At 35.0% G+C, this 27,462-nt stretch overlaps 1 protein-coding gene across 2 annotated transcripts in view; it reads left to right on the top strand.

Moving 5' to 3' along the window:
• BRDT (bromodomain testis associated) overlaps window positions 1–27,462 on the top strand; it is a 52,225-nt gene that overhangs the window by 5,227 nt on the left and 19,536 nt on the right. Inside the window, exons 4-13 of one of the 2 annotated variants that reach the window (XM_061186320.1) lie at window positions 1,732–1,901; window positions 2,581–2,934; window positions 5,344–5,472; window positions 6,303–6,491; window positions 7,108–7,274; window positions 7,351–7,640; window positions 7,731–7,844; window positions 8,270–8,413; window positions 21,292–21,347; window positions 23,619–23,793. In XM_061186320.1, the coding sequence (XP_061042303.1) occupies window positions 1,732–1,901; window positions 2,581–2,934; window positions 5,344–5,472; window positions 6,303–6,491; window positions 7,108–7,274; window positions 7,351–7,640; window positions 7,731–7,844; window positions 8,270–8,413; window positions 21,292–21,347; window positions 23,619–23,793 (1,788 nt within the window). Of the gene's footprint in view, window positions 1–1,731; window positions 1,902–2,580; window positions 2,935–5,343; window positions 5,473–6,302; window positions 6,492–7,107; window positions 7,275–7,350; window positions 7,641–7,730; window positions 7,845–8,269; window positions 8,414–21,291; window positions 21,354–23,618; window positions 23,794–27,462 lie in introns of both variants that reach the window. The other variant, XM_061186319.1, reaches the window with a different exon arrangement.

The raw sequence follows: 27,462 nt of genomic DNA, 5'->3' as shown, positions 1-27,462 counted from the left end.
ACTCACTTCAGTATAGGTTCTAGCCTTACTACATCACTAGAAAGGTTCTTGTCAGTAGTCTTTATGTTGCTAAATTTAAGTAATATTTTTCTGTTCTCATTTCTTGATCCCTATCAGTTGCTTTAGAAGGCTACTGTCTCTTGAAATGCCTTTATTTCTTGGTGCACACTAGTTGTGAGGGTTTGCTTCCCATTATATAGTCTTCTTGGCCTTATCATCCTCTTCTACTCAATCTCTAAATATTGAGGTATTTTTTTAGGGCTTGATATTAGATATTTTCGTAAAGTCCATCTGTGTTCTATTAACTCCCAGATTTATAGAATTTGGAGAGTCAGGGATGCTATATGTTATATGTCAAATATGATAATGACATGGAAAAAATAAGAGAACTAAAGAGTAGTGGAATAGAGAGGGTTGCTTTATATAGGGTGGCTTGAGAAGGTGACATTTGAGTAAAGCCTGAAGGGAGTGTTGAAGTGAGCCATGAGGCTGTCTCCTGCCAGGCAGAGCAAATAGTCTGCTTATGGTTACCAAACTTGAGGACAGCAGGCCAGTAGTCTGGAGTGAAATAAGTGAGGGGAAGGGTGATAGAAAGTGAGGTTGGAAGGAGCGCAGAGGTAGGGGGAAAAAGTAGAGAGGTCATATGGTTCCTTACAAGCCATTGTGAGGACTTTGGCTTTTACTTGGAGAGAAGATTAGAAACCACTGGACATTGAACAGAAGTGTCATGATCTTATTTGAATTTTAAAAGATCCCTTTGCTTGCTGTTTTGAGAATAGACTATAGGATGTAAAAAGCAGAAGGAAAGAAGGCCTTGTAGGATGCTACTGCAGTAATTCAGGGTCATTACCACCTATAATAATAGTTGGATTCTGGATAAGAAGATAGAGCAAAAAAGTTTGCTAATGGATTGGAAATTGGGTTTGAGAGAGAGTGGAGTCACAGATGACTCCAAAGTTTTTGGCCTGGGCAATTAGAAGAATAGAGTTGCCTAGATGGAAGGATGGGCTTTTGAAATACGGTCATCCCTCAGAATCCACAAGGGACAGGCTCCAGGACCCATCCTGGATACCAAAATCTTCGGATGCTCGAGTTCTTTATATAAAATGGCATACTACAGTGGTCCCCCATATCCGTGGGTTGGTTGAATCCGCAGATGTGGAACCTATGGATACTGAGTGCTGACTGTAATAGATTTCAAGGTGATGTGATCCAAATGTCTCCAGTCCTAGCGCTGTCTGGGAACATATAGGGCAAAAGAACATGCACAAATGTTCCTTTGATAAGAGAATTATGTTCACATCTGTTGTTCTGTGTTAGCCAGTGATGGACTGTCTGAAACAAATGTCCTAGGATATTTATGCAGAGCATTCTGAAGACCTCACGTAGTACCATATAGTTATCACCAGGGTGTCTGAAATTTTTGCTCGGGTTTACAGCAACCTGAAGCTAAAATCACAGAGCTCTGTTAGTCTGAGTTTAAGCCAGGCACCTTTTTGAATAAAATTGATAAACCTACCATTAATATAACAGGTTTTGAAGTCTCCAGTATTATATCTAAATCAGTCTAACACTGTCAGCAAGTATGTGTGGGAGGGTTTCAAAGGGGAATGGGAGTGTAAACTGTGTTTATATTTTTAAAAGCTGAACTAAATGTATTAAAATAGAATGCTAAAAGAAAAATAGTTTTATGTTTTACTCAGATACTGACTCTGGTTCACACTTTACTAGATACTCAACAGAATGTAGCAATTTCTGTTAAAGAAAAACAATCCCTCAAAGCACTGGAAAAAATACTTAAGCAGCAAGCAATTCCCTCCGTATTTCCCGAAACATTTATTTCTCCTTCAAACATGGCACAAGGTGCTCCACTGAACTCTGCCTCACAAACAGGGACCCAAGTAAGTTTACTGTAGCATTAAAATGTTTCAGTGTAAGTTTGTTATGATGTCTGTACCTTTTTTTATTTTAACATCTTTATTGGAGTATAATTGCTTTACAATGGTGTGTTAGTTTATACCTTTTTTTAAGTTGATAAGAAAATTGATCTTCAGCATACAGCAGTCCATCTTTTTGTCTGTGTACATTTTGTGAACAGAGACCTGGGAGGCAAACCAAAGTTTAGAGATTTCTTAGGTAGAATTTGAACTGATTTAGTATCTTTGTAGTATTAATATCAGTTGTCCAACTACTTTTTTTTTTTCTTTTTTGGGTGATATAACTTTTATTGGCTCACAACTTGGTGGGTTGATAATTTTCTTTTTTGAAATTGTATACCCTAGCTGGTTTCAGGTATTCAGAAACTTTTTGTGATATAACCATGACTTTTTCCCCCCATCTTTCATTGGTCTCAAAGGTTTGTACCAGACAGTTCTTTGGGATGTGGGAAGGAAATATCTGAACTATTTATTTTACCTATGAAAGAAAAATTAACCTTTACTAATATTTAATACATGGAAGACTTAGTGCTAAATATCATTTCCTTTTTTTAACTGATAAGGGTAATGATCAAAGTGTGAAAACTGTTGCTCTGAATGTCACCTTATATATAGTTTTTGTTTTTAAATTGTTTTGTTTTATGTTACAAAGGATGTGAAGAGGAAAGCAGATGCAACAACTCCTACAGCTTCAGTAGTTAAAGCAAGTGGTGAATCTTCCCCAACACTTACAGAAAAAAAATCAGGGAAGATGCCACCTATAAAAGAAAATGTGCTGACAAATGTTTTGACGGATTCTCAGCAACAATATAAAGTTGTAAAGAATGTTAAAGTAACCGAACAATTAAGGCACTGTAATGAGATTCTTAAAGAAATGCTTGCAAAGAAACACTTGTCATATGCATGGCCCTTTTATAATCCTGTTGACGTTAATGCTTTGGGACTCCATAACTACTATGATATTGTGAAAAATCCAATGGATCTTGGAACCATCAAGGTAAATGTTGTGTTAATAGGAGGAACTTCTTTTCTTGATTATGAAAGTAATCTTGTCATCATAAATTTAAAATTCAGAAAAGGATAAAAGAAAAAATCACCAGTAGTCATACCACCTGAAGTAAATCATGGGAACATTTTAAAGTGTACCTTTTTATTTTCTTCAGTTCAAACACATTCATGGTAATTTACCACAATGTTTGAGTTACAGTATGTAATATAACTCTGTACCCTGAATTTTCACTTTGTAGATATTTTCTTGTTATATATTAAAAGTATTTTTAATTTGCATAATTATAATACAAAAAGGGTTTTTTTGGCAAGGCATTTATGTGGTTTCTAATCCTCTCTGCATTTTTTGGTCTTCTGCCAGATTGGTAAGTTTTCTTTATTGCTGATTTGGAAGCTTTAAATTATTGGAAAAATTTAATTATGTATATTCATTTTAAGGGAAACTACTAAAAGAGTAGAACTGTAGCATTTTCAAAATGATGCATTATCTCAGTGTTCCTCCTGAATGACTACTCATTGTACTCCCTGTTCTTTATTATTGTCTAGAAGTTTGGTTCTTTTAAACACAGTTTTGTTTTATTATTTCATCATCAACATTGTTTATTAACATGTTACTAATTTTTGTGCTCACCCTCATTTCTTGCTTCTTACTCTTTCCCCTCTTAGTTTGTTTTTCTTTTTGCTGAAGTGCCAACTTCAGTGGTTCTTCCATGAGCATTTATAGGTAGTAAACTCTTAATAGTCTTATCTCTGAAAGTGTCTGTATTTTGTCTTTATTCTTGAATGGTTCTTTAACTGACTATAGAATTCTAGAACGACCAGTTATTTTCCCTCAGCCCTAGGACAATATCCTTTGGCATTTACTGTTGCTGCTAGGAAGTCTGCTGTCAGTCTACTTGTCATCCCTTTGTAGGCAGTCTGTCTTTCCTCTCGCTGGTTGTGCATTTAATTTTATTCATCTTGATTGGAAATTAGCACTTTCAATCTGAAGCTCATGTTTTAAGTTCTAAAAAAATTTTAAGCATTATCTCTTCAAAATATGCTTTTCTACTTTCCCCTAATACTTACATGAGAGGTCATGAAACAGTACCTGAAATAGGTAAACCTGAGCTGAGTCTTAAAGGATAAGTAAGACTTAGTAAGTTATAGCATCGGTCCCCAACCTTTTTGGCACCAGGGACTGATTTCGTGGAAGACAATTTTTCCACGGACGGGTCGGTGGGGGCATGGTTCAGGCGGTAATGTGAGCGATGGGGAGGAGCAGATGAAGCTTTGCTTGCTCACCCGCCATTCACTTCCTGCTGTGCGGCCCGGTTCCTGACAGGCCTGGGGGTTGGGGACCCCTGAGTTATAGGACATTCCAGGCAGGGGGAGCAACTTGGAAGGCCTTCAGATCATAAAAACATCCAGAATACAATATTTAAGCCAACATGAGACACACAATATGAAGCAATGAGTAGGGGAAGATGAGACTGGAAGGAAACTGGGGCTTGAACATGAAAGACCCTCATTGTAGAGGCCTAGAGCTGGCATTAAACATGAGGATTATGTCCTCATATTTGATTCCTACAGTAACTTCTGTAGCAGCAATGTGGAGACTGGGTTATTTAGGAGGCTATTATAGAATTCCAGGGATAAGAAGATAGTGACTTTATTTAATTTAGTTCTCTGAAATTATTCCCAGTTGCCAGTGATCTGAGTGGTAGAAAATTATGTTTATTGTTTTAGTTTTGTGTTTCTTTAATTACAAATGATGTCTGGCATGCTGTATTTGTTTATTGGCCTTTTGTATTTATTCATGGATTGTCTGTTAATATACACTTGTTTTGCCCAGCAGTCTATAGGATTTTCTTGACTGCTCATTTTTCTTTTTATAGTGGCTGCCTAACTGGCTACTCTGCATCCTCACTTCTATCCACTTTGTATGCAGCTACCTAAAAATGTAACCCATCCTGATATTTCTCTTCTGTTCAATTTTTAATGTCTTTTCATTCCCAGGAGAATTTTAATACAGTATAAACCTTTCATTTAGATGTTCAAGGCTCATTTAAGGAGTTTATTTATTCATTGTTTTCCTACAATCAAACTGGTCTCTCCAAGATTATCTGGAAACACTGTTTTTTTCCTGGTTTTGTTCCTGTTCTCTTCTTTACTTGAAACACCCTCCTTTGTCTCTACTTGTCAAAATTCACTGGATTTTTTCAAAGTCTAAAAATACAAAACAAACGTAGCAGAATTTTAATGTTTGTCAAATCTGGATGGTGGGTATCTGGTTTTGGTATTATCTATTATTCCTCTGTATGTTTGAATTATTTCATAATATAAACACTTAACATAGGTGCTCAAACAATTATTGAACTATATTGTTGATGAATCCTGTAATTTTTCCTTAATTTAGGCGAAAATGGATAACCAAGAATATAAAAATGCATATGAATTTGCTGCAGATGTTAGATTAATGTTCATGAATTGCTACAAATACAATCCTCCAGATCATGAAGTAGTTACAATGGCAAGAATGCTTCAGGTGAGTTTTTACTTGTGCTCTGAAAGTGAGTTTTCTCTGAACATAGTTTAAAAATTTTAGAACCATAACTCAAGAGATAAAGAATATGCCCCCCACCCCCGCCAAGTAATAAAGCATAATTTATACTCTTAAAATTGTGGGGGTTGTTTGTTTTCTGAGGCATAGCATCCATTCATAGTAAATCTGTTAATGAAGCTGCCCTGCATATAGAAGGTACTGGGGAAATAGTAGTGAAGAGAGGACAGTAGGTATCTGAGAGAGGGTTGACTGGAGTCAGTGTTCCACTGAAGGGAAGGCTCAAGGACTTTTGAGGCTAAGCCATTGGGAGGTAGTAGAATGATGCACCAGCCACAGGGCAGGAGATCTTAAAAGGACTTCCCCTATATAATCTGAGAGGTCTGTCTTACCTGGAAAAATGGAGAAAAGTTGCTAAGGTTGGTAGGCAGGGAAGCATGAGTCTTATTATATTTCTGGTAAATCTTTTTTTCCTCCAGTTTTATAGGGATATAATTGACATAGTATTAGTTTAAGGTATATGACATTATGATATATGTATGTATGGTGAAATGAGTACCACAAGGAAAAATAGAATTCTCATCAAAATATGACACTGAGGGAATTCCCTGGCGGTCCAGTGGTTAGGACTCTGTGCTTTCACTGCCGAGGGGCCGAGTTCAGTCCTGGTCGGGTAACTGGGATCCAGCAAGCCGCGAGGTGCAGACAGAAAAAAAAAAAAAAATGACACTGTAATGTACCTTTTCTTAAAAGGTGTTATTGCTGCATTAAATCAGAAACGCAGAAGACCTTAACAGTCTGATTTTCCATTATAGGAGGTTTTCGAAATGCATTTTGCAAAGATCCCAGATGAACCTGTTGAGAGTATGCCTGTATGTTACATCAAAACAGATACCACAGAAACCCTTGGTAGAGAAAGGAGTAGTGAAGCTTCCTCTGCAGATAACTGTTCTGGTGATTCTGAAGATGAACAAGCTCAGAGTCTTGAAAAGCTTCAGGAGCAGGTAGTAGTTTATATTGATGCAAAGTTTTTATATTCTTTCTATGAGTTGCTGCTGCTGCTGATCTATTATAAAATCCTATTTGTAGATTAAAAGCTGTTATATTTAGATCACATATTAACTGTGACTTTATTTACTTATTGGCACATTTTTAATGTTTAATAGTCTTTTCCTACTCAAAAATCTATACATCTTAAAATTCTGTTATTTATATTCCTAATCACAGTGAGTTGATTCTCATTGAAACAATTTATATGACATAACCTGGATAGTTTATGGATGAGATCTTTATTTAACATTTGTTACCTTTTGTGATAAAATGTTAACCTGCTTTGAGCTCAATCCTGAAAAATCAATGATTTAAGACTTAAGACTGCCTGGAAAAATTAATGATTCTTGGTCTGTTTTTAGGTGAATATTTAAGTTTATGGGTTGAGTACATGGTAGTCTTTGAAATTTAACATACGCCTTTCAAAATAATGAATTTGTGAAATGAAATATCAACCTGAAAGAAATGAATTTCACAAAGGATACTGTTGACTTTTGAGTGCCTTCATTTTTTTCTACTGTCTTTAATTATTTAGAGCCATGAATGTTTAAAGAATTTTTCCTTTATCAGCTTAAAGCTGTTCATCAACAGCTACAGGTTCTGTCCCAAGTACCTTTCAATAAGCTAAAGAGAAAGAATGAGAAGTCGAAAAGGGAAAAGAAAAAAGAAAAGATTGATAACAGAGATGAAAATCCAAGGAAAAAGTTTAAACAAATAAAGGAAAAGTCCAAGCGCAAGTAAGTATCTTTAATGATGCCTTATTAAAATAACATTATCTAAAATACATTTGATTAAATTTAACTTTTGTTACAGTCAGCCAAAGAAGGGGAAACAACAGGTCTTCGCTGCGAAATCTGAAGATAAAGATAATGCTAAACCTATGAACTATGATGAGAAAAGACAGTTAAGCTTGGATATAAACAAACTCCCTGGGGATAAACTTGGGCGAGTCCTTCATATAATACAGTCCAGAGAGGCTTCACTGAGAAATTCCAACCCTGACGAGATAGAGATAGACTTTGAAACACTGAAAGCATCAACACTGAGAGAACTGGAAAAATATGTTGCTGCATGTCTAAGAAAAAGACCACTAAAATTTCATGGTATGTATTTCTTTATATTAGTAGAAATCAGTCTGGTATTTGTGTTAGTTTTTGGTTGTACTCACTTTTTTTTTCTCCTAAATCACACAGGTAAGAGAATAATGAAGTCCAAAGAAGAACTTCATTCACAGAAAAAACAAGAATTGGAAAAGCGGTTACAGGATGTCAATAATCAGTTAAATTCTAGAAAACATCAAACAAAACGTAGGTAGCGGTTTTTAAAATGTTCCTGTAACTATTTAATGTGTGCTATTTTTTTAAAAAATACATTTATTTATTTATTTATTTTTGGCTGCATTGGGTCTTTGTTGCTGCACACAGGCTTTCTCTAGTTGCGGCGAGTGGGGGCTACTCTTCGTTGCGGTGCGTTCGCTTCTCATTGCGGTGGCTTCTCTTGTTGCGGAGCATGGGCTCTAGGTGCACGGGCTTCAGAAGTTGTGGCTCACGGGCTCTAGAGCACAGGCTCAGTAGTTGTGGCACACAGGCTTAGGTGCTTCAGGGCGTGTGAGATCTTCCCGGACCAGGACTCAAACCCGTGTCTCCTGCACTGGCAGGTGGATTCCTAACCATTGCAGCAGCAGGGAAGTGCCTAATGTCTGCCATTTTTAATGTCTTTTCGTATTTTGTAGCTGAGAAAACTCAATCATCCAAGGCCATTGGAAGTGGTTCCCGACTGAGTGAAAGCAGCAGCAGTAGCAGCAGCAGTAGCTCATCAGAGTCTGAAAGTAGTAGCAGTGATTCAAGTTCTTCAGACAGCAGTGATTCCGAATCAGGTTAGCTGTCCCCTTAAGTATACCTCTGCTTGTGGGAAGATATTTTTCTTGTAATACTGAGACTTATCGTCTGAAGAAATGTTTGTTACTTACCCAGAATCTATGGTTTGGATGGCACACTTATTATTTAATTGCATGTTGACAATCTGAACTATTTTCCTTAAAAGAGATACTGTGTAAAGTGAAACTTCATATTATACGTATGTGACTTATGGGCTTGCAATGTTGAAAATAATTTACTAAAGGTGGGATAGTCTGATACATAATATCAGATCCTAATACCAAAAAATATCACAGAATAAAATGCTGATCTTCACTTCTTTTAATAAAAGATTATTTGAGGACATCTTTCATTTTATTCTCTGATATATCAAATCACTGTAGTGTTGCAAAGTGTGCTCTGTTGTAACAATGTATTCTGAATTGAATAATCATTTTGAATTAAGAAACCAGTCATCCCAGAAAACGTGTAAAGCAGATTTTTTTCACTTCAGTGTTTTCTTCACTGTAGATTATCGTCCATTTATAGAAAATTGTACTTTAAATTCAGATTCTCAGTTATGCTAAAGTACCATGTTACCTTATATAGTTTATCATCAACTATATCAAGCTTAAGGCATTCGTGTTTCCTTTGTACTCTTTCACTGATGGTTGTGTAGTTGACAGGTAATCGCTGCCCCAGGATGCAGACTTGGCAGAGGCATTCCATCATTGTTCACCAAAAGGCACATTCAAATACAGGGCACTTCCGGGCCTAAAATTTTGCTTTATTTTAAATGAGACATTTCTTGTTTGTCATGAAATTCAGCTCTCTTTAAAACATCCCACACAGAATATTGTCACATTAGGAATTCTTACCATTTGTAAGAATATCCCTCTTATTTCAGTCAGGTAGTAAGGGTCTGCTGCCTTGCAGTACATTGTTTCACCTTTGGTTCTCTTTAATTTGTGGTGCTGATGTCTGCATTTTGTTTTTACATTTCTGAAGTATATAGTGGTAAACATTTTTGTCAGAATAAACAGAATTTTTACTTTTGTTGAAATTTGTCACACTAGAAAATTTTTAAATTAATTTAGGACTCAGATTATACATTATTTTCTTATAGTTGACTTTTTAAGCATAAAAAAGTACTGAAAAAACTCTAAGTTGCATTTAGTATTTTAAATTGTGACTAGCATTTGTAATTTCATCTAATAAAGAATTTATGGCCTAATAAGTTAGAGCACTTTGTCTTTTATTTGTAGAATAAAACTCTTATTAAATTATCTAATTATATATTGACTACTGATCAATAAATACCTTGAGTATTAGCAGAAAAGTACTTCAGAGTGCTTCAGTGAAGTACCTTAATTTTAATTTGAATTATCAGTTTCTAATAGAATCTTCCAATATGTTGCTTGAAGGAAAGGATGTTTTTCATCTATTGTGTTCTTAAAATAGTGTAATATATATTATGTTTTCCTAACTTTCTAGCAGAATAACTCAGTCTCAGAATTCTGATTTTAAAACACTATTTAATTTTTATTTCATGACTATTTTATTTTATTTTATTCTTGTTTGATGTCATCTTTTCCAAGTAACTGGGGATGTTTTTAAAACCACTGTTAAAATCAAGGTCGCAAATTTTTATATTTCTATCTACTTTATGGATAATGTATAGGTTTGTGACACTAAGGTCAGTTTGTCTACTAATATGACAGGATAGTATGAGTTATCATTTATCTTTGAAATTTTCATTGTTTTATGAACCAACTATGTACTTCATTGGAAAAACACTGTATATGTAGGTTAGGAGTTGCAAATGCAATGCTTACCTTAACGGGTAAAGAACAATTATCTCTTTGCTTAATAAAATAAATTAGTAAATGAAGCAATAGGACCTTTTCTCCTGTTAACTTCAGTTGTACCCTTTAAAATACTGTAAGGCTCTTGATTTCTCGTGTGTTAGCTAACAGCATTTTTTTAACTTTCCTGAGAACAACAAAAACTATAAGTAGAAGGACTGCAAATTGTGAAAAATAATTAATTCAGGCTATATCAATAGCTATACTTATTGTAAAAATAAGCAAAGCATCTACCATTCTTAATTATGCACATGACGTTATCAAGAAGCAGATGACAAATCCCAAGTCTAAGTTTCAGGGTGAGGGGAAATGGGGCTGTGGAGAAAATATAATTTGTGAAAATTAGATATATTAGCAAAAACTTTATGTTACATAAGTAAAAATTAACTGAAAATATAAATAAGATTTTGTAACTTTAAAATTTATTACAATTTGTCAAGAGCTGAAACTTAAAATAGGAATATCTTGGTTATCAGAATTCTGGTTTTGTTTTGTTTTTTTAAATAGTAATCTTTTATTTATTTATTTATTTATTTATTATATTTATTTTTGGCTGTGTTGGGTCTTCGTTTCTGTGCGAGGACTTCCTCTAGTTGCGGCAAGCGGGGGCCACTCTTCATCGCGGTGCGCGGGCCTCTTCACTATCGCGGCCTCTCTTGTTGCGGAGCACAGGCTCCAGACGCACAAGCTCAGTAGTTGTGGCTCACGGGCCTAGTTTCCCCGCGGCATGTGGGATCTTCCCAGACCAGGGATCTAACCCGTGTCCCCTGCATTAGCAGGCAGATTCTCAACCACTGCGCCACCAGGGAAGCCCAGAACTCTGGCTAAATAAGAGTTTTGATTATTCAAAATAGGACATATGCATATAATTTCATTTCCCCAAAATTTTAATAGTGGAATCTTTTCTGAAAGCTTCTGTGAGAAATTCTTTTCTCATAGAAGGATATTGATCTTGAGTAATTTTTTCTTAATCTATTTTTTAATACCTATCTTCCTGGATTTTTATAGCAACTTGAGACTGTATGCAGTTTTCTTAACCAAGTCACAATCTTTTATAATTTCTGTTATCAAGGACAGCTCTCTAAATTAACTTTTCGAAATTCTTTAATAGTATTGGCTCTTAAGGTTCTTCTATAGTTTTCTTGTATTACGAGTTGCTCTCTTTACTGCAATATTATTCCGTTTAGGTATGTTGAAATGTTTTAAGGGTGACATCTGTGAAAAACATTTAAATGTTATACATAGTGTTAGAGCTGTTTACACATTAATTATTATGTTCTATGTAATCTTAAACCTTATTTTATGCATGTTTGAAAAATATGGAGTAATTCTGCTTCATTAATTGGGATTAATTAAATGGCAGGGGAGTAAGTTCCAAGGAAAGATTTATTTTAAAATTTCTTTAGTTATAATTTCAAACAAGATACTAAATCAGTTCCAAGATAGACTTGTAATGAAATCCCAAGTCTTTGAAAAATATAAGCAAGAAATCTGTGGGCTAGAAGCAGTACTTAATTGCAAATTTCAATGTGATTCGATTTTGCCGTTTAAATTATCTTCTTGAGTTACATTGGCATATGCATATTGTCACGTGCCAAGAAGTCAAGAACAATGATTGGGAATTCCCTGGCAGTCCAGTGGTTAGGCCTCTGCGCTTTCACTGCCAAGGGCCTGGGTTCGACCCCCGGTTGGGGAACTAAGATCCCACAACCCGTGAGGTGCAGCCGAATAAATAAATAGATAGATAGATAAATAAATAAAATAAAATCCTATCTAAAAAAAAAGAACAGAACAGTCAGCTCTACCCACCACCAGAGCCTCCCATCAAGCCTCTTAGATAGCCTCAACCACCAGAGAGCAGACAGCAGAAGCAAGATAAAATACAGTCCTGCAACCTGTGGAACAAAAACCACATTCACAGAAAGATAGACAAGATGAAAAGGCAGAGGGCTATATACCAGATGAAGGAACAAGATAAAACCCCAGAAAAACAACTAAATGAAGTGGAGATAGGCAACCTTCCAGAAAAAGAATTCAGAATAATGATAGTGAAGATGATCCAGGACCTCGGAATAAGAATGGAGGCAAAGATCGAGAAGATGCAAGAAATGTTTAACAAAGACCTAGAAGAATTAAAGAACAAACAAACAGAGATGAACAATACAATAACTGAAATGAAAACTACACTAGAAGGAATCAATAGCAGAATAACTGAGGCAGAAGAACGGATAAGTGACCTGGAAGACAGAATGGTGGAATTCACTGCTGTGGAACAGAAAAAAGAAAAAAGAATGAAAAGAAAAGACAGCCTAAGAGACCTCTGGGACAACATTAAACACAACAACATGTGCATTATAGGGGTCCCAGAAGGAGAAGAGAGAGAGAAAGGACCAGAGAAAATATTTGAAGAGATTATAATCGAAAACTTCCCTAACAGGGGAAAGGAAATAGCCACCCAAGTCCAGGAAGCGCAGAGAGTCCCATACAGGATAAACCCAAGGAGAAACACGCCGAGACACATAGTAATCAAATTGGCAAAACTTAAAGACAAAGAAAAATTATTGAAAGCAGCAAGGGAAAAACGACAAATAACATACAAGGGAACTCCCATAAGGTTAACAGCTGATTTCACAGCAGAAACTCTACAAGCCAGAAGGGAGTGGCATGATATACTTCAAGTGATGAAAGGGAAGAACCTACAACCAAGATTACTCTACCCGGCAAGGATCTCATTTAGATTTGATGGAGAAATCAAAAGCTTTACAGACAAGCAAAAGCTAAGAGAATTCAGCACCACCAAACCAGCTCTACAACAAATGCTAAAGGAACTTCTCTAAGTGGGAAACACAAGAGAAGAAAAGGACCTACAAAAACAAACCCAAAACAATTAAGAAAATGGTCATAGGAACATACATATCGATAATTACCTTAAACGTGAATGGATTAAACGCTCCAATCAAAAGACACAGGCTTGCTGAATGGATACAAAAACAAGACCCATCTATATGCTGTCTACAAGAGACCCACTTCAGACCTAGGGACACATACAGACTGAAAGTGAGGGGATGGAAAAAGATATTCCATGCAAATGGGAATCAAAAGAAAGCTGGAGTAGCTATACTCATATCAGATAAAATAGACTTTAAGATAAAGAATGTTACAAGAGACAAGGAAGGACACTACATAATGATCAAGGGATCAATCCAAGAAGAAGATTTAACAATTGTAAATATATATGCACCCAACATAGGAGCACCTCAATACATAAGGCAACTACTAACAGTTATAAAAGAGGAAATCGACAGTAACACAATAATAGTGGGGGACTTTAACACCTCACTTACACCAATGGACAGATCATCCAAAATGAAAATAAATAAGGAAACAGAAGCTTTAAATGACACAATAGACCAGATAGATTCAATTGATATTTATAGGACATTCCATCCAAAAACAGCAGATTACACTTTCTTCTCAAGTGCACATGGAACATTCTCCAGGATAGATCACATCTCGGGTCACAAATGAAGCCTCAGTAAATTTAAGAAAATTGAAATCATATCAAGCATCTTTTCTGACCACAATACTATGAGATTAGAAATGAATTGCTGGGAAAAAAACGTGAAAAGCACAAACACATGGAGGCTAAACAATATGTTACTAAATACCCGAGAGATCACTGAAGAAATCAAAGAGGAAATCAAAAAATACCTAGAGACAAATGACAATGAAAACACGACGATCCAAAACCTATGGGATGCAGCAAAAGCAGTTCTAAGAGGGAAGTTTATAGCAAAACAAGCCTACCTCAAGAAACAAGAAAAATCTCAAGTAAACAATCTAACCTTACACCTAAAGGAACTAGAGAAAGAAGAACAAACAAAACCCAAAGTTAGCAGAAGGAAAGAAATCATAAAGATCAGAGCGGAAATAAATGAAATAGAAACAAAGAAAACAATAGCAAAGATCAATAAAACTAAAAGCTGGTTCTTTGAGAAGATAAAATTGATAAGCCATTAGCCTGACTCATCAAGAAAAAGAGGGAGAGGACTCAAATCAATAAAATTAGAAATGAAAAAGGAGAAGTTACAACAGACACTGCAGAAATACAAAGCATCCTAAGAGACTACCACAAGCAACTCTATGCCAATAAAATGGACAACCTGGAAGAAATGGACAAATCCTTAGAAAGGTATAACCTTCCAAGACTGAACCAGGAAGAAACAGAAAATATGAACAGACCAATCACAAGTAATGAAATTGAAACTGTGATTAAAAATCTTCCAACAAACAAAAGTCCAGGACCAGATGGCTTCAAAGGTGAATTCTATCAAACATTTAGAGAAGAGCTAACACCCATCCTTCTCAAACTCTTCCAAAAAATTATGGAGGAAGGAACGCTCCCAAACTCATTCTATGAGGCCACCATCACCCTGATACCAAAACCAGACAAAGATACTACAATAAAAGAAAATTACAGACCAATATCACTGATGAATAGAGATGCAAAAATCCTCAACAAAATACTAGCAAACAGAATCCAACAACACATTAAAAGGATCATACACCACGATCAAGTGGGATTTATCCCAGGGATGCAAGAATTCTTCAATATACGCAAATCAATCAATATGATACACCATATTAACAAATTGAGGAAGAAAAACCATATGATCATCTCAATAGATGCAGAAAAAGCTTTTGACAAAATTCAACACCCATTTATGATAAAAACTCTCCAGAAACTGGGCATAGAGGGAACCTACCTCAACATAACAAAGGCCATATACAACAAACCCACAGCAAACATCATCCTCAATGGTGAAAAACTGAAAGCATTTCCTCTAAGATCAGGAACGAGACAAGGATGTCCACTCTCACCACTATTATTCAACATAGTTTTGGAAGTCCTAGCCACGACAATCAGAGAAGAAAAGAAATAAAAGGAATACAAATTGGAAAAGAAGAAGTAAAACTGTCACTGTTTGCAGATGACATGATACTATACATAGAGAATCCTAAAAACGCCACCAGAAAACTACTAGAGTGAATCAATGAATTTGGTAAAGTTGCAGGATACAAAATTAATGCACAGAAATCTCTTGCATTCCTATACACTAATGATGAAAAATGTGAAAGAGAAATTATGGAAACACTCCCATTTACCATTGCAACAAAAAGAATAAAATACCTAGGAACAAACCTACCTAGGGAGACAAAAGACCTGTATGCAGAAAACTATAAGACACTGATGAAAGAAATTAAAGATGATACCAACAGATGGAGAGATATACCATGTTCTTGGATTGGAAGACTCAATGTTGTGAAAATGACTATATTACCTAAAGCAATCTACAGATTCAATGCAATCCCTATGAAATTACCAATGGCATTTTTTTCGGAACTGGAACAAATCATCTTAAAATTTGTATGGAGACACAAAAGACCCTGAATAGCCAAAGCAGTCTTGAGGGAAAAAAATGGAGCTGGAGGAATCAGACTCCCTAACTTCAGACTATACTACAAAGCTACAGTAACCAAGACAATATGGTACTGGCACAAAAACAGAAACATAGATCAATGGAACAAGATAGCCCAGAGATAAACCCATGCACCTATGGTCAACTAATCTATGACAAAGGAGGCAAAGATATACAATGGAGAAAAGACAGTCTCTTCAATAAGTGGTGCTGGGAAAACTGGACAGCTTCATGTAAAAGAATGAAATTAGAATACTCCCTAAACATGTAAAAGAATGAAATTAGAATACTCCCTAACACCATACACAAAAATAAACTCAAAATGGATTTGAGACCTAAATGTAAGACTGGACACTATAAAACTCTTAGAGGAAAACATAGGAAGAACACTCTTTGACATCAATCACAGCAAGATCTTTTTCGATCCACCTCCTAGAGTAATGGAAATAAAAACAAAAATAAACAAATGGGACCTAATGAAACTTCAAAGCTTTTGCACAGCAGAGGAAACCATAAACAAGACGAAAAGACAACCCTCAGAATGGGAGAAAATATTTGCAAACGAATCAACGGACAAAGTATTAATCTCCAAAATATATAAACAGCTCATGCAGCTCAATATTAAGGAAACAAACAACCCAATCCAAAAATGGGCTGAAGACCTAAATAGACATTTCTCCAAAGAAGACATACAGATGGCCAAGAAGCACATGAAAAGATGCTCAACATCACTAATTATTAGAGAAATGCAAATCAAAACCACAATGAGGTATCACCTCACACCAGTTAGAATGGGCATCATCAGAAAATCTACAAACAACAAATGCTGGAGAGGGTTTGGAGAAAAGGGAACCCTCTTGCGCTGTTGGTGGGAATGTAAATTGATACAGCCACTATGGAGAACAATATGGAGGTTCCTTAAAAAACTAAAAATAGAATTACCATATGATCCAGCAATCCCACTACTGGGCATATACCCAGAGAAAACCGTAATTCAAAAAGACACATGCACCCCAATGTTCATTGCAGCACTATTTACAATAGCCAGGTCATGGAAGCAACCTAAATGCCCATCGACAGACGAATGGATAAAGAAGTTGTGGTACATATATACAATGGAATATTACTCAGCCATAAAAAGAAACGAAATTGAGTCATTTCTTGAGATGTGGATGGATCTAGAGACTGTTATACAGAGTGAAGTAAGTCAGAAAGAGAAAAACAAATATCGTATATTAACGCATATATGTGGAACCTAGAAAAATGGTACAGATGAACCGGTTTGCAGGGCAGAAGTTGACACACAGATGTAGAGAGCAAACGTATGGACACCATGGGGGGAAAACCGCGGTGGGGTGGGGATGGTGGTGTGCTGAATTGGGCAATTGGGATTGACATGTATACACTGATGTGTATAAAATTGATGACTGATTAAAAAGTAATAATAATAAAATAAATGAAGAACACCATTATTCTGTGACTTTCTATCCTATTTAATTCCTCAAACCCTTTTCCAATCCATCTCTGATGAGGGCCCTCTCTCAGGTAAAGGAAAAAAAAAAAAAAAAAAAGGACAACGATTAAACATTGGTATAAATATAAAACCTTTCTAAACTGTTTTTCATAGCCCAAAATATCATTAAATGCCAGATCAAAGATATAAATGAGGCTTGACAATAAAATGAATTCCAGATACATATATCCTATGTTAACTAGGCTGTGCTAGAATGTACACACAAGCAATTGAGAGTTTTCTAATGCTCAACAAGGTTGGCTATCTTGAGTGATATAATAGGGAGGAATATTATTAACAGATTTAATAATATTACTGAGAAACCATCAAATGGAGCAGCTCATAGGTAATAGTGCTTTTTTGATTCTATCCTTGTAGGAAATAACTTCAGGAACTGTCTAAATGTTAGCTCAGATACTTGATTAGTGTGGAATAGAATATTTTTCAGGAATGATTATCATTTCAATTCTTAAAACAGTTATACACGAAGAAATTGAATGGTTATGGCATCAATTCTTTACCTGGTTAAGACAAAGTGAATTTGTCTCTTCATATTTTGGACTTTTTGCTTTTATTGGCTTCAGTGTAATGTTCTGAAAGTGAAATTTATGAAATTCTTTAAGTAACAATTGTTCCTTTTTTTTTTAACTTTCTTAATTATGGTGAGTTAAAAGTAGGAGTAAAATAACCGTTTCTCTTTAGTACTACAACCCACATCTTCTGTAGAAGTGACAATGATGCTTTTTTTTTTTTTCATGCAAGGGAAAAAGGACAAACTTTGTTCAAGATTAGATTTTAGATTTTATTTGTTTAGATGTTTAGATTTTATTTTACCTTTTAAGGGGGAGAATGGTTTAGTAAATGTAGGAAGTATGAAATGACAGTTTGGAGTACTTTTCATCTTTCAAGCTAGAAAGTTTAAGAGAAATGATTAGTACTCATCATTGAAATATTTTAAACTTTCATTAGTTTCTCATCAATTAGAGTGTTTTTAAAGCCCCAGAAGGATAAATTCAAGGACTTGGGCTTGATTAAAAACTTGCATATATTGAGGTCTGTACTTGAGCCACGAGTCTTAGAAATAAGGATAAACTTTGTCATGTGCATTTAAAAATTTTCTGTTCAAACTGGGTCTTACTGAATAAACAGGCTGTCTAGAATAGTGTTTCTCAACCTTGGCAGTACATTAGAATCACCTGTAAAACTTTAAAAAATAGTGTCCAAATCTGAATTGAATGGAGAGTGGGGCCAGGTAAATGTAGTGTTCAAAGTATCCCATGTGTGGACTTACCTGGCAGTCCAGTGGTTAAGACTCCACGCTTCCAATGCAGGAGGCCCATGTTCGATCTCTGGTCAGGGAACTAAGGTCCCATGTGGCGTCGCCAAAAATAAACAACAAAAACAAAACAATGTATCCCATGTGACTGATGTGCTTGCAGTGTTTGAGAATCATCAGTCTAGGTGTTTTTTTTGTTTGTTTGTTTCCACTTTCTAAACTCTAGTTAAAATTACTTTGGTAAAAGGAAGAGGCAACTTATAATCGGTTTGTTCTTCTATATTATATAAGCACCACACACTTAAATCAAAATACCAAAACATTCTTTAAAGGGAGCAGATTCTTTTCGTTCAGAGTGCTTGATTTTTATCAATAGAACATTAGGCGATAAACTTGGGCAAATCATTCAACATCTCTGGACATACTTTCTTTCCTATAAAATGAGGTAATGACTTCCAATCACTTTTCTGTACCCTGTCCTATACAACAGAAGTGTGATTTGTTTTTCTAATTTAAAAATCTTCAGTAATTTTTTCTGCTGTAATGGCATTACATTCTGGTTTTACATTATGTATGGTATTATATTCATATTCAATTTATCAAATTTTTTAGTCAGTACTGGCTTGCTGATAATATTTGGTGTCTCTGGAGCATTGATCTCAGTGCTTTGATAGGTGATGGTTATTAACAAACCTTTCGATCAAATATTTGATGCCAGATCTCTCTCTTTTTCTTGATTCTGTGATTAAAATTTTTGCTTAGTTTGAAATGAAAGCTTTCCAATCAAAGTTTTATATTGAGGTTTTTGGGGAGCTGTGAAAATAAAACACATTATATAATGTGCAAAATATTCATTTGTTTAGTAGTTAACATATTTTATCCAATTGGATCCTCACAAGGTAGGTATACATATTATCCCAGATCCCTGGTGAAGTTAGTTGACAAGCGTGTATGTTGTCACTATAGTGCTCAGTTTTATTAATGTTTGTAAGACCTGGTAGGGCTTCTTCATTTATTGAAATGTGGTCTTAAGCTTGACAGTGAAAATGTGTATGTTTGCCTTTTAATTCCAAAGGCCAGGAACTCATAAATAAACAGAAATATGCAGTTTTATTTTACTATGTTCCTGGAAAGTCAGCTACATAAGAGTAGAATGAGAAGCAAAATACTGAGTTTTAGGCTATCATTATTCATCTATCTATAGTCTGTAAGACTTTTTTGAGGCATACTGTATTTGGTGGTTTTGATTTTTTTTTTTAAATTAAAAATCTTTGATGCCTTTTGCTAGTGTTTTTTAGATTTTGAGGTACTAGTTTTTATAATAGTCCTGAGCTTTAGTTTTATGTCAGAGAACTAAGATAATGCCCTTGAATTTTTCATCAGAACACTAATGTGGTATGTTGTATTTTTACTGTAGTTAAGAGTTTATATCATTGAATAATTTGTTTAGGTGCATATTTGGATAATTAAGACAGATGTATAGATGTACATATATTATATGATCATATTAATGAAGTCTGTTTTTTTTTGTTGTCGATCAAAGCTGAAATCATAATTTCTCCCCTAAATGTGAAAGCTACCTGGATCTATACCCTCAATCTTTGCAGTCTTCTTCCCTTCCCCTTTCCACCTAACCCCCAACACTTAAAATAATACTTAGTGGAGTGACATTAAGATGGTCCATGTCATTTTAAATACTTGAATTCTTTAAATTAAAGCACGTCATTGAGTGGCACTTAGCAATTTTAACAGTGTCCAGCATCAAACATTTTAGGAAAGAACAGTAACACATCCAGTGGAAACTGATGGCATTTCAGGAGGCAGAAGGTAATTATTAAAATTAGAATGTTTTAAGTTTGAATAAGACCTGGTGTTGACCAGCCTTGGTTCCCTGAAGCCTGAGGCAAATAATGCTCAGGAGGCTCATGAAAGCTGGCCTGGAGAGATGAGTCAAGGCATTAACTACCAGTTTGGTGCTTTACCACACTGACTTAGGCTTCTTACTGGGGAGGATAGCACCAGAATCAATTGTAGGATCAAGAAAGAGGAACCTATGAGCACCATGTCAGAGAGATCTCTTTTTATATCTACTCTACTGCCAGTGTCAGCTGTAAAGGTATTTCTAAAGGTAAAGGAGTACTATAAAACCCATTTGTTTCTATGTAGTTGAGGCTGCCAGATAGCTCGGAAGTAAACAGAGTATTAATTAGATGGGATCTTTATTATAATGCTTAGCAAGCAGAGCAGACTTTATCATGTATAATCAAATAGCTTCACTTTTAATAAAAGACTGTATCCTCTCAGATAATGACATACCCTTCTCTTGTAGTAAATTCTTAATTATTTTAATTAAGCCTCTTAATGGCTACTTGGTTAAAGATGATTTTAGTATAATTGGTACTGCTTGTTTAAACCCTTATCTCTGTTGTAACTTGTTTCTTTTTAAACTGTCGCTTATTCAAGCTCTTTACTGTGAAGTAACACATTGTTCTTTTTGCCTAATAATCCAAATTGAAATTTGTGTGGGGATATTTATTCCATTATGTGGAAAAGAAAATATCCCTTTTCAAAGCAAGTATCCCTTTAGAAATTTTGACTGATTCCAAGAGGGCAAAAAAATTTATAAATATAAGAATTTCTTGATTTAAGAAGTTGACCATTTTCTTAAAATCATCACTTTCATTCTAATGTGAAAAAATTTGTAATTTAGATGATGGTAATTTTTTAAGTTGGCAAATATTAAAATATTTATATACGTTTGCAGAAATGTTTCCTAAATTTACTGGAGTAAAACAGAATGATTCTCCTTCTAAAGAGAAAGTAAAGGTAAGTTAATTCTTCATTGTTACCTTAGAATTTTAAAATTATGTAGGTTATAGCTCACTGGTATAGTAGTAGCTTTCTTTAAAATTGTTCTTGATTTTATTTACATGAAGAGTTGTCACTCATTTTAATTTGTCACCTAAATGTTCAAAGATTTCTTTGTAAAGAAGATTGAATAGTGAAATGATTTGGTTACATTTTTCTAACAAGATGTGACTTTTTCATGATTTAGTCAAACAGGTAAGTAGAACAAATTATAGAAATTTCAGCTTAGTCTTGAGAGTCTAAATACAGAGAGAAGGTCTTGGTGTCCCCATGTGTGTACAGTAGGGTATGCACAGTAATGTGGAATTTCTCCAAAAAAGGTAGTAGGGGAATGGTAGTGACAGTTCTAAAGATAAAGCTTATAATTACCAACTATTCATTTTTAGCACATCTATGTTTGATGAGTAGTTGACGTGCTTTGAAAAGGATAAAAGTAATTTTATCTTTTACTACTAATTCAGTAATTTTATCTTTTACTACTAATCCTCATAAAACTTTTAATCCTTTGTACCCATCCCAAATATAGAATTACAGGTGTATACCTTTTATTAAATCATAAACTTACTTAACAACATCTAACTCTAGGTTAGGGGAAATACAACGTAAATAATACTGTCTTGAAGGATTTCTTAGTTGTGAGAAGAGATATAATCACACAGTCAAGAGATTGTATGATTAGTGCTATAATCATCTATATTCATAATTTATTGAGAAAATGAAGGAGGAATATATATATATTGCCTGAAGGAGGGAATGCTTAAAATGGGTTTTAAATTATAGGGAAAGGGAAGAAATGGTTAGTATACTGACATGCTGATTAGGGACTTAACTTTTTTAAACAGAGGTAGTAGCAATAAGAGAGCAGAAAAAAAGCACAGGAGGTATGTTCAGGGAAATATGGTAGCAGAGGGTGTTTGTATGGGATTAGTTGGCTTTGGAGATATAATAAGGAGGGCTTTGCACACCTAGATAAAGTGTTAATATTTAATTTGTTAGGTAGGCGTGAGCTCTCAAAGGTTTTTGAGTGGAATGAAGATCCAGATGATCTGTCTGCCATAGGTATTAGTGGAATCAGAAAATTATGTCAAGTTATGAACAAACTTTGGAATAATTCTCAGTACATAGCACATAGAATGCTATCTTTATGATCTGTTTGTGACCGAGTTTTTTTCAGTGTCACTCACTGAAGAACAAAATGCTCATTTAAGACAAAAGAGGAAATATATTTATAGGATCATGAATAAATGCACATATTTGTGTGTTTCAGAAAGTGCTGTTTTGCTGATTTAAACCTCAGCATTTGCCTTTAAGCTTTGGGCTTGGGTCTGTATTATTGTTGGGATAAACATTCCTATGCCCTTCGTTTTATTCAAACTAGCATAGGTATTCATACACTTGCCTTATCGACTCACTCACTCTAACCGCTTTATTAGATGGAGAAGGAAGATTGTCTTATTCATCTCTGTACTATCTATAACTCAGAGCTTAGTAGATAAGGTACCTGGGCTTTGGTACTGTAACTTAGCTTGCCACTGAATAGATGTGAGATTTTAGGTTAAGTTACCTTCCTTATATCTAAGTCCTATTGTAAACTGTAAATGGGGATAATAATTATACCAAACTCATAGGATTAGTGTGAGAAATTAAGAACTATATAAAAGGCTTACCCTGGTGCCTTGCACATCGTAAGTGTTAACTAAATATTAGCTATTATAATACAGCTTTTTCTTAATAAGTAGTTAACAGAATTCGGAATCAGAATTTGTTGATAGTCTATGGCTCAACCATCATGTGATTTTTTTTTTTAAACACCCCCTGCTTTTATATCTGTAATTCACTAAGGAAAAGGGGGTAAAGAAAGTGGATTAGTCTCTAGATTTGGTATAAAAGCTCAGTTTTTATTTTCAGTAGATCACAGGGAAGCATTTGAAAATAAGCAACACTGTTTAATAACATGTATAAGTCTATGTGTACTAGTAACTAAGATCATAGACTTTGACTCTGCTTATAAGCTATATGATGGCCAAGTTATTTAATCGTTCCAAACCTTAGTTTTCTCATTTGTAAGATAGTGTTATTTATACCTTATAAATTTGTGTGACTTAATATCATATTCAAAGACAGTATTAAATTATATTCTATCCTCTTGTGTTTCTATTTTCTTAGTTATACTTCTTGTGTGGTTAAAGCTCTGAAAGATAGTTTTGTTTAACTTTGCCTTAGCAGATACAATCTTCTGTGCAAGATACAACCTCTGGGAAAACTAGCCTGGTTCATCAGACTACATGTTCAGGTGGAACACCACCAAATCACCACCAGTTAGTATTTAATCATCACGAATCAGAACGTTTACAGAGTGTGGAAAACATTTCACCTTTACAAATTCTGCCTCTTTCAGGTAAGAAATTAAGAAGTAAATGACTGTGATTGAACAACTGACTTCTAAATAAAAATGCCAAGATTATCTTAAATGTTATGGATCTGGAATACTGAAAATCATAACTAGTAAATTCCAGGTTAGAAATAATCCCTGAAGCATATTGCTTTATACCCCAAGGTACTCATTACATTTGAATGAAAGAAAATTGTATGTGCAGTTCACACACAACTTACTTTCATACAGATTATATACAGTGGCATATGAGCCATACATAAAAACCTGTTACTGCCATAGCTCATAGCAAGCTCTGAGCAGACTTGCGAAATGTTGCTGTAATTTCCATAATGTCTTTGTGGGTTGGAAAGGTAGATTAGAATGGGGAAAAGATAGAGATTCTATAGGTAGAGAAATGAAGTTATAAACATTAAAAACAGTTTACAGTTAAGGAAACTTGGGCCAGAAATACTTGCCTAGTGGTGGTTCCTATTTACCAAAAACATCTTCTAAAACTGGAAATTTTTATATTGTTAGGTTCATTTGACTTTATAAATGTCTTATCTGTTAGTCTTATCAGAAGTGAACGTATCACCTTTCTCAGCCTGGTCCTCCTGGGGATGTGTGGCACAGGAGGATACTTCTCTGATAGTGATGAGCCCAGCTTATGGAGTGCCTAAACTTTGAGACGCAAAGGTATTCAGGCCTAGACAGAAGCAGATGTGAATATTCCACATCCATGTCTCCTTCTGCTCCCTGGCCTTCCAATGGCAGGGGTTTCTCCAAAGCAGAAGACATTTCTAAGCTGTTTTACTGAAGCACAGATTAGGAGGAACACAGAAGTTTTGATCCTCCTTTATTGCTTCCAGTAAAAGCTCCCTACTATTCTGCGTTTGAGTATTCCATTTTGCATTTAACTCGAGTTATAGCTCTTGACTGTGGAGAAGGAGTGGAGATCAAGAGAGAAAATATCTGAGGCAACACTGGGGGGCATCCCAGGAAGAAGTATAAACAAAGATCCAAAGTATGAAATATTTATAGCCATTCTTTTCTGGAAAAATATTTTCAAGGTACTCAGGAGAATAACTGAAGATGTAGTTGTTCTAGGTCATAAATTACCTTAAATACCAGTGCTACATTTGGATCTTTTATTTTGCACACAAAAAGTAGCTTCAAACAAGAGCATAACAAAATCAGATTTTACATTAGGAAGAGATTGCTGCTTGCTGTATAAGGGATGGACTAAGATGAAGATGCTCTGATATAATTGGGACCAAGTAAGGAAGCTGAGTGCTATAGTCTAGGAAAGAAATTATGAGGACCAAAACTAAGGCAGTAAGTACAGAAAGGATGTGGCTATATTAGATATTTTTGTGGCAGAATTACTAAGCTTTATTAGAATAAGTGTCTTACCAGAGTATTATCCAACAGTTGGCTTGAAAATAAGAGACATTGTTCATTTTGGACATGTTCAAGATGCTGCAGAATGTCTAATTGGAAATATATAACTAGAAATAGGTTTCTGGAACTAATAGGGTGTAACAAGAACTACAGTTAGGAATTACCAATATCTAGAAGCCACTTGAAGCCATGAGAATGAAGGAGAATGTACAGAGCAGGAGGAGAAAGGTCAAGGACAAAATTCTGGGTAACCAAACTCCCTCAGTAAAAGTAGAAAAAATTAATAAGTTAAAAGAAGAGGTAATCAAAGCTAAGAGGAAAAGGAAAAATGGTATAATAGAAGCCCAGGAGATACGTTTTTCGAAGGAAATCATCATCACGAGTATCATGTCCTACTATATACAAAGCCTTAAAGTACCATGAGGAATGAGGAGAGAAGATTAAAATTGGCAATGTGAGATTTTTTTGCTTTTACAAAAGCTTCTTTTATGGCTATTGTGATTGAGACGGAAGCAGATTCTTGTAAATTGAGAAGTAATGGAATCTGAATGTAAACGAGTCTTTCAAGAATTTTGTTGAAGAGGATGGGAAGATAGCTGTGGCTTTAACAGGAAGATAGGTATTTTGTTTTTGTTTTTGTAAGACTGGGAGAGAGGTTGTTTTGTTTTGAATTTTGAAATCGGAGAGATGTGAACGTGTTTGAAGGTCAGTCGGAAAGAACCAGAGTAGGGAAAAGTTGCTGTTTTCATTATAGTAAGTTCATAGGAGAATGATAGGGATAGCTTTGAAGAAGAATGAAGACATTGAAAAATAGTGGAAAGAATGCAGTCAAGATGGTCTTTTGTTCCTATTTTAAGAAAACGTCCTATCTATGAAAAGTCAGGCTTTAAATATCTAAATCTTCGGTCGGGATCCGTTTCTTGTATTCCTTCAATTTCTGTTTATACGTGATTGTGAGTAACAATATTGTGTAAAGGGAAAGTTTGGATGATGCCAAATGGCTGTTCTATTGCACTTAAGCAGATTTTTCAGAACCAAAGTGGTTTGCACTTGCCAACTGTAGGTGGCACTATGCCCAAGGGAAACTGCAAATATATTTAAGCTATAAAATGTGTATAGAATTTTACTTTTCTGGAGTTTTATCTTGGTGGAAATAAATTTTTGGTTAAACCTTTAAACAAAAAAAGTAAAAAAAATTTTACTGAAGTTTTCTTGTAGTTTGGCAAAAATGTTAGAGTACATAAATATTTAAGAAGTTGAAGTTTTAAGTGTTATCAGTTTTCTTCAAAACCTCTGCCATCATCTCCACATGAGCTGGAAGATGTCTAATTTTTTTTCCTTAAAATAAGTTGAAGTTTTTAGTCATGAAGGATTACTAAACTTATCTTTATAATTTATCCTTCCACAGTTCATAAAAAATCTTCACTCAGTTGTATTAAGAATTTTTTTTTAAAAAAACTTATGCTGTCACATCAATGTGAATTAACATGGCAAATGAAAAGGTAAATCAAGGAGTTTGCCATCTAGTAGGAGAAATAAACAACTGGTATATAAAGTAAAAATAGGGACTTCCCTGGTGGCACAGTGGATAAGACTCTGCGCTCCCAATGCAGGGGGCCCGGGTTCGATCCCTGGTCAGGGAACTAGATCCCACATGCATGCCGCAACTAAGAGTTCACATGCCACAACTAAGGAGCCCACCTGCCACAACTAAGACCCAGTGCAACCAAATAAATAAATATGTCTGTGGATATATGTGTGTGTGTGTGTGTATAAAATTTTTTAAAAATTAAAATAAAATAAAAATAATGTGCCCTGAAAGAAGCAAAAATGAAATTTAAGGAGGTGAGGAAGGCAGAATTACCTGATCTCTTTGAAAGATGTGTATTGATGTATAGTAGGATCAAAAGGCATTTTGGATGGAGGGAACAACACGAATGAGGGTATTTAGGTGACCAGTAATTCAATGTGATTAAAGCTTTGCTTGGATAAATAGGAATACAGGGAAATAAATTTGGAAAGGTAAGTCAGGTTCAGATCATAAAGAGCCTCAATACCTAGAGACTTTTGGACTTAATTGTAATGGTATAGTCAGTGGGGAGCCAATGAAGATTTTTTGAACAGAGTGTGCTTCAGTGTAATTACTCTGCCAATATTGTGTAGATCAGTTGGAGAGATGGGGAACAGAGACCAGAGAAGGAAATGACCAACTGGGCTGTTGCAGTAGTACAAAAAAACTAAGTGATGGAAAGAAAGAAAAAGGTATAGTTGAAAGAAATCACAAGAGTGGAG

Source organism: Eubalaena glacialis, chromosome 3 (assembly GCF_028564815.1).
Source record: "Eubalaena glacialis isolate mEubGla1 chromosome 3, mEubGla1.1.hap2.+ XY, whole genome shotgun sequence".
NCBI lineage: Eukaryota > Metazoa > Chordata > Mammalia > Artiodactyla > Balaenidae > Eubalaena > Eubalaena glacialis.
Note: the sequence above shows the minus strand (reverse complement) of the source record. Positions and strands in the feature narration are given on the sequence as shown.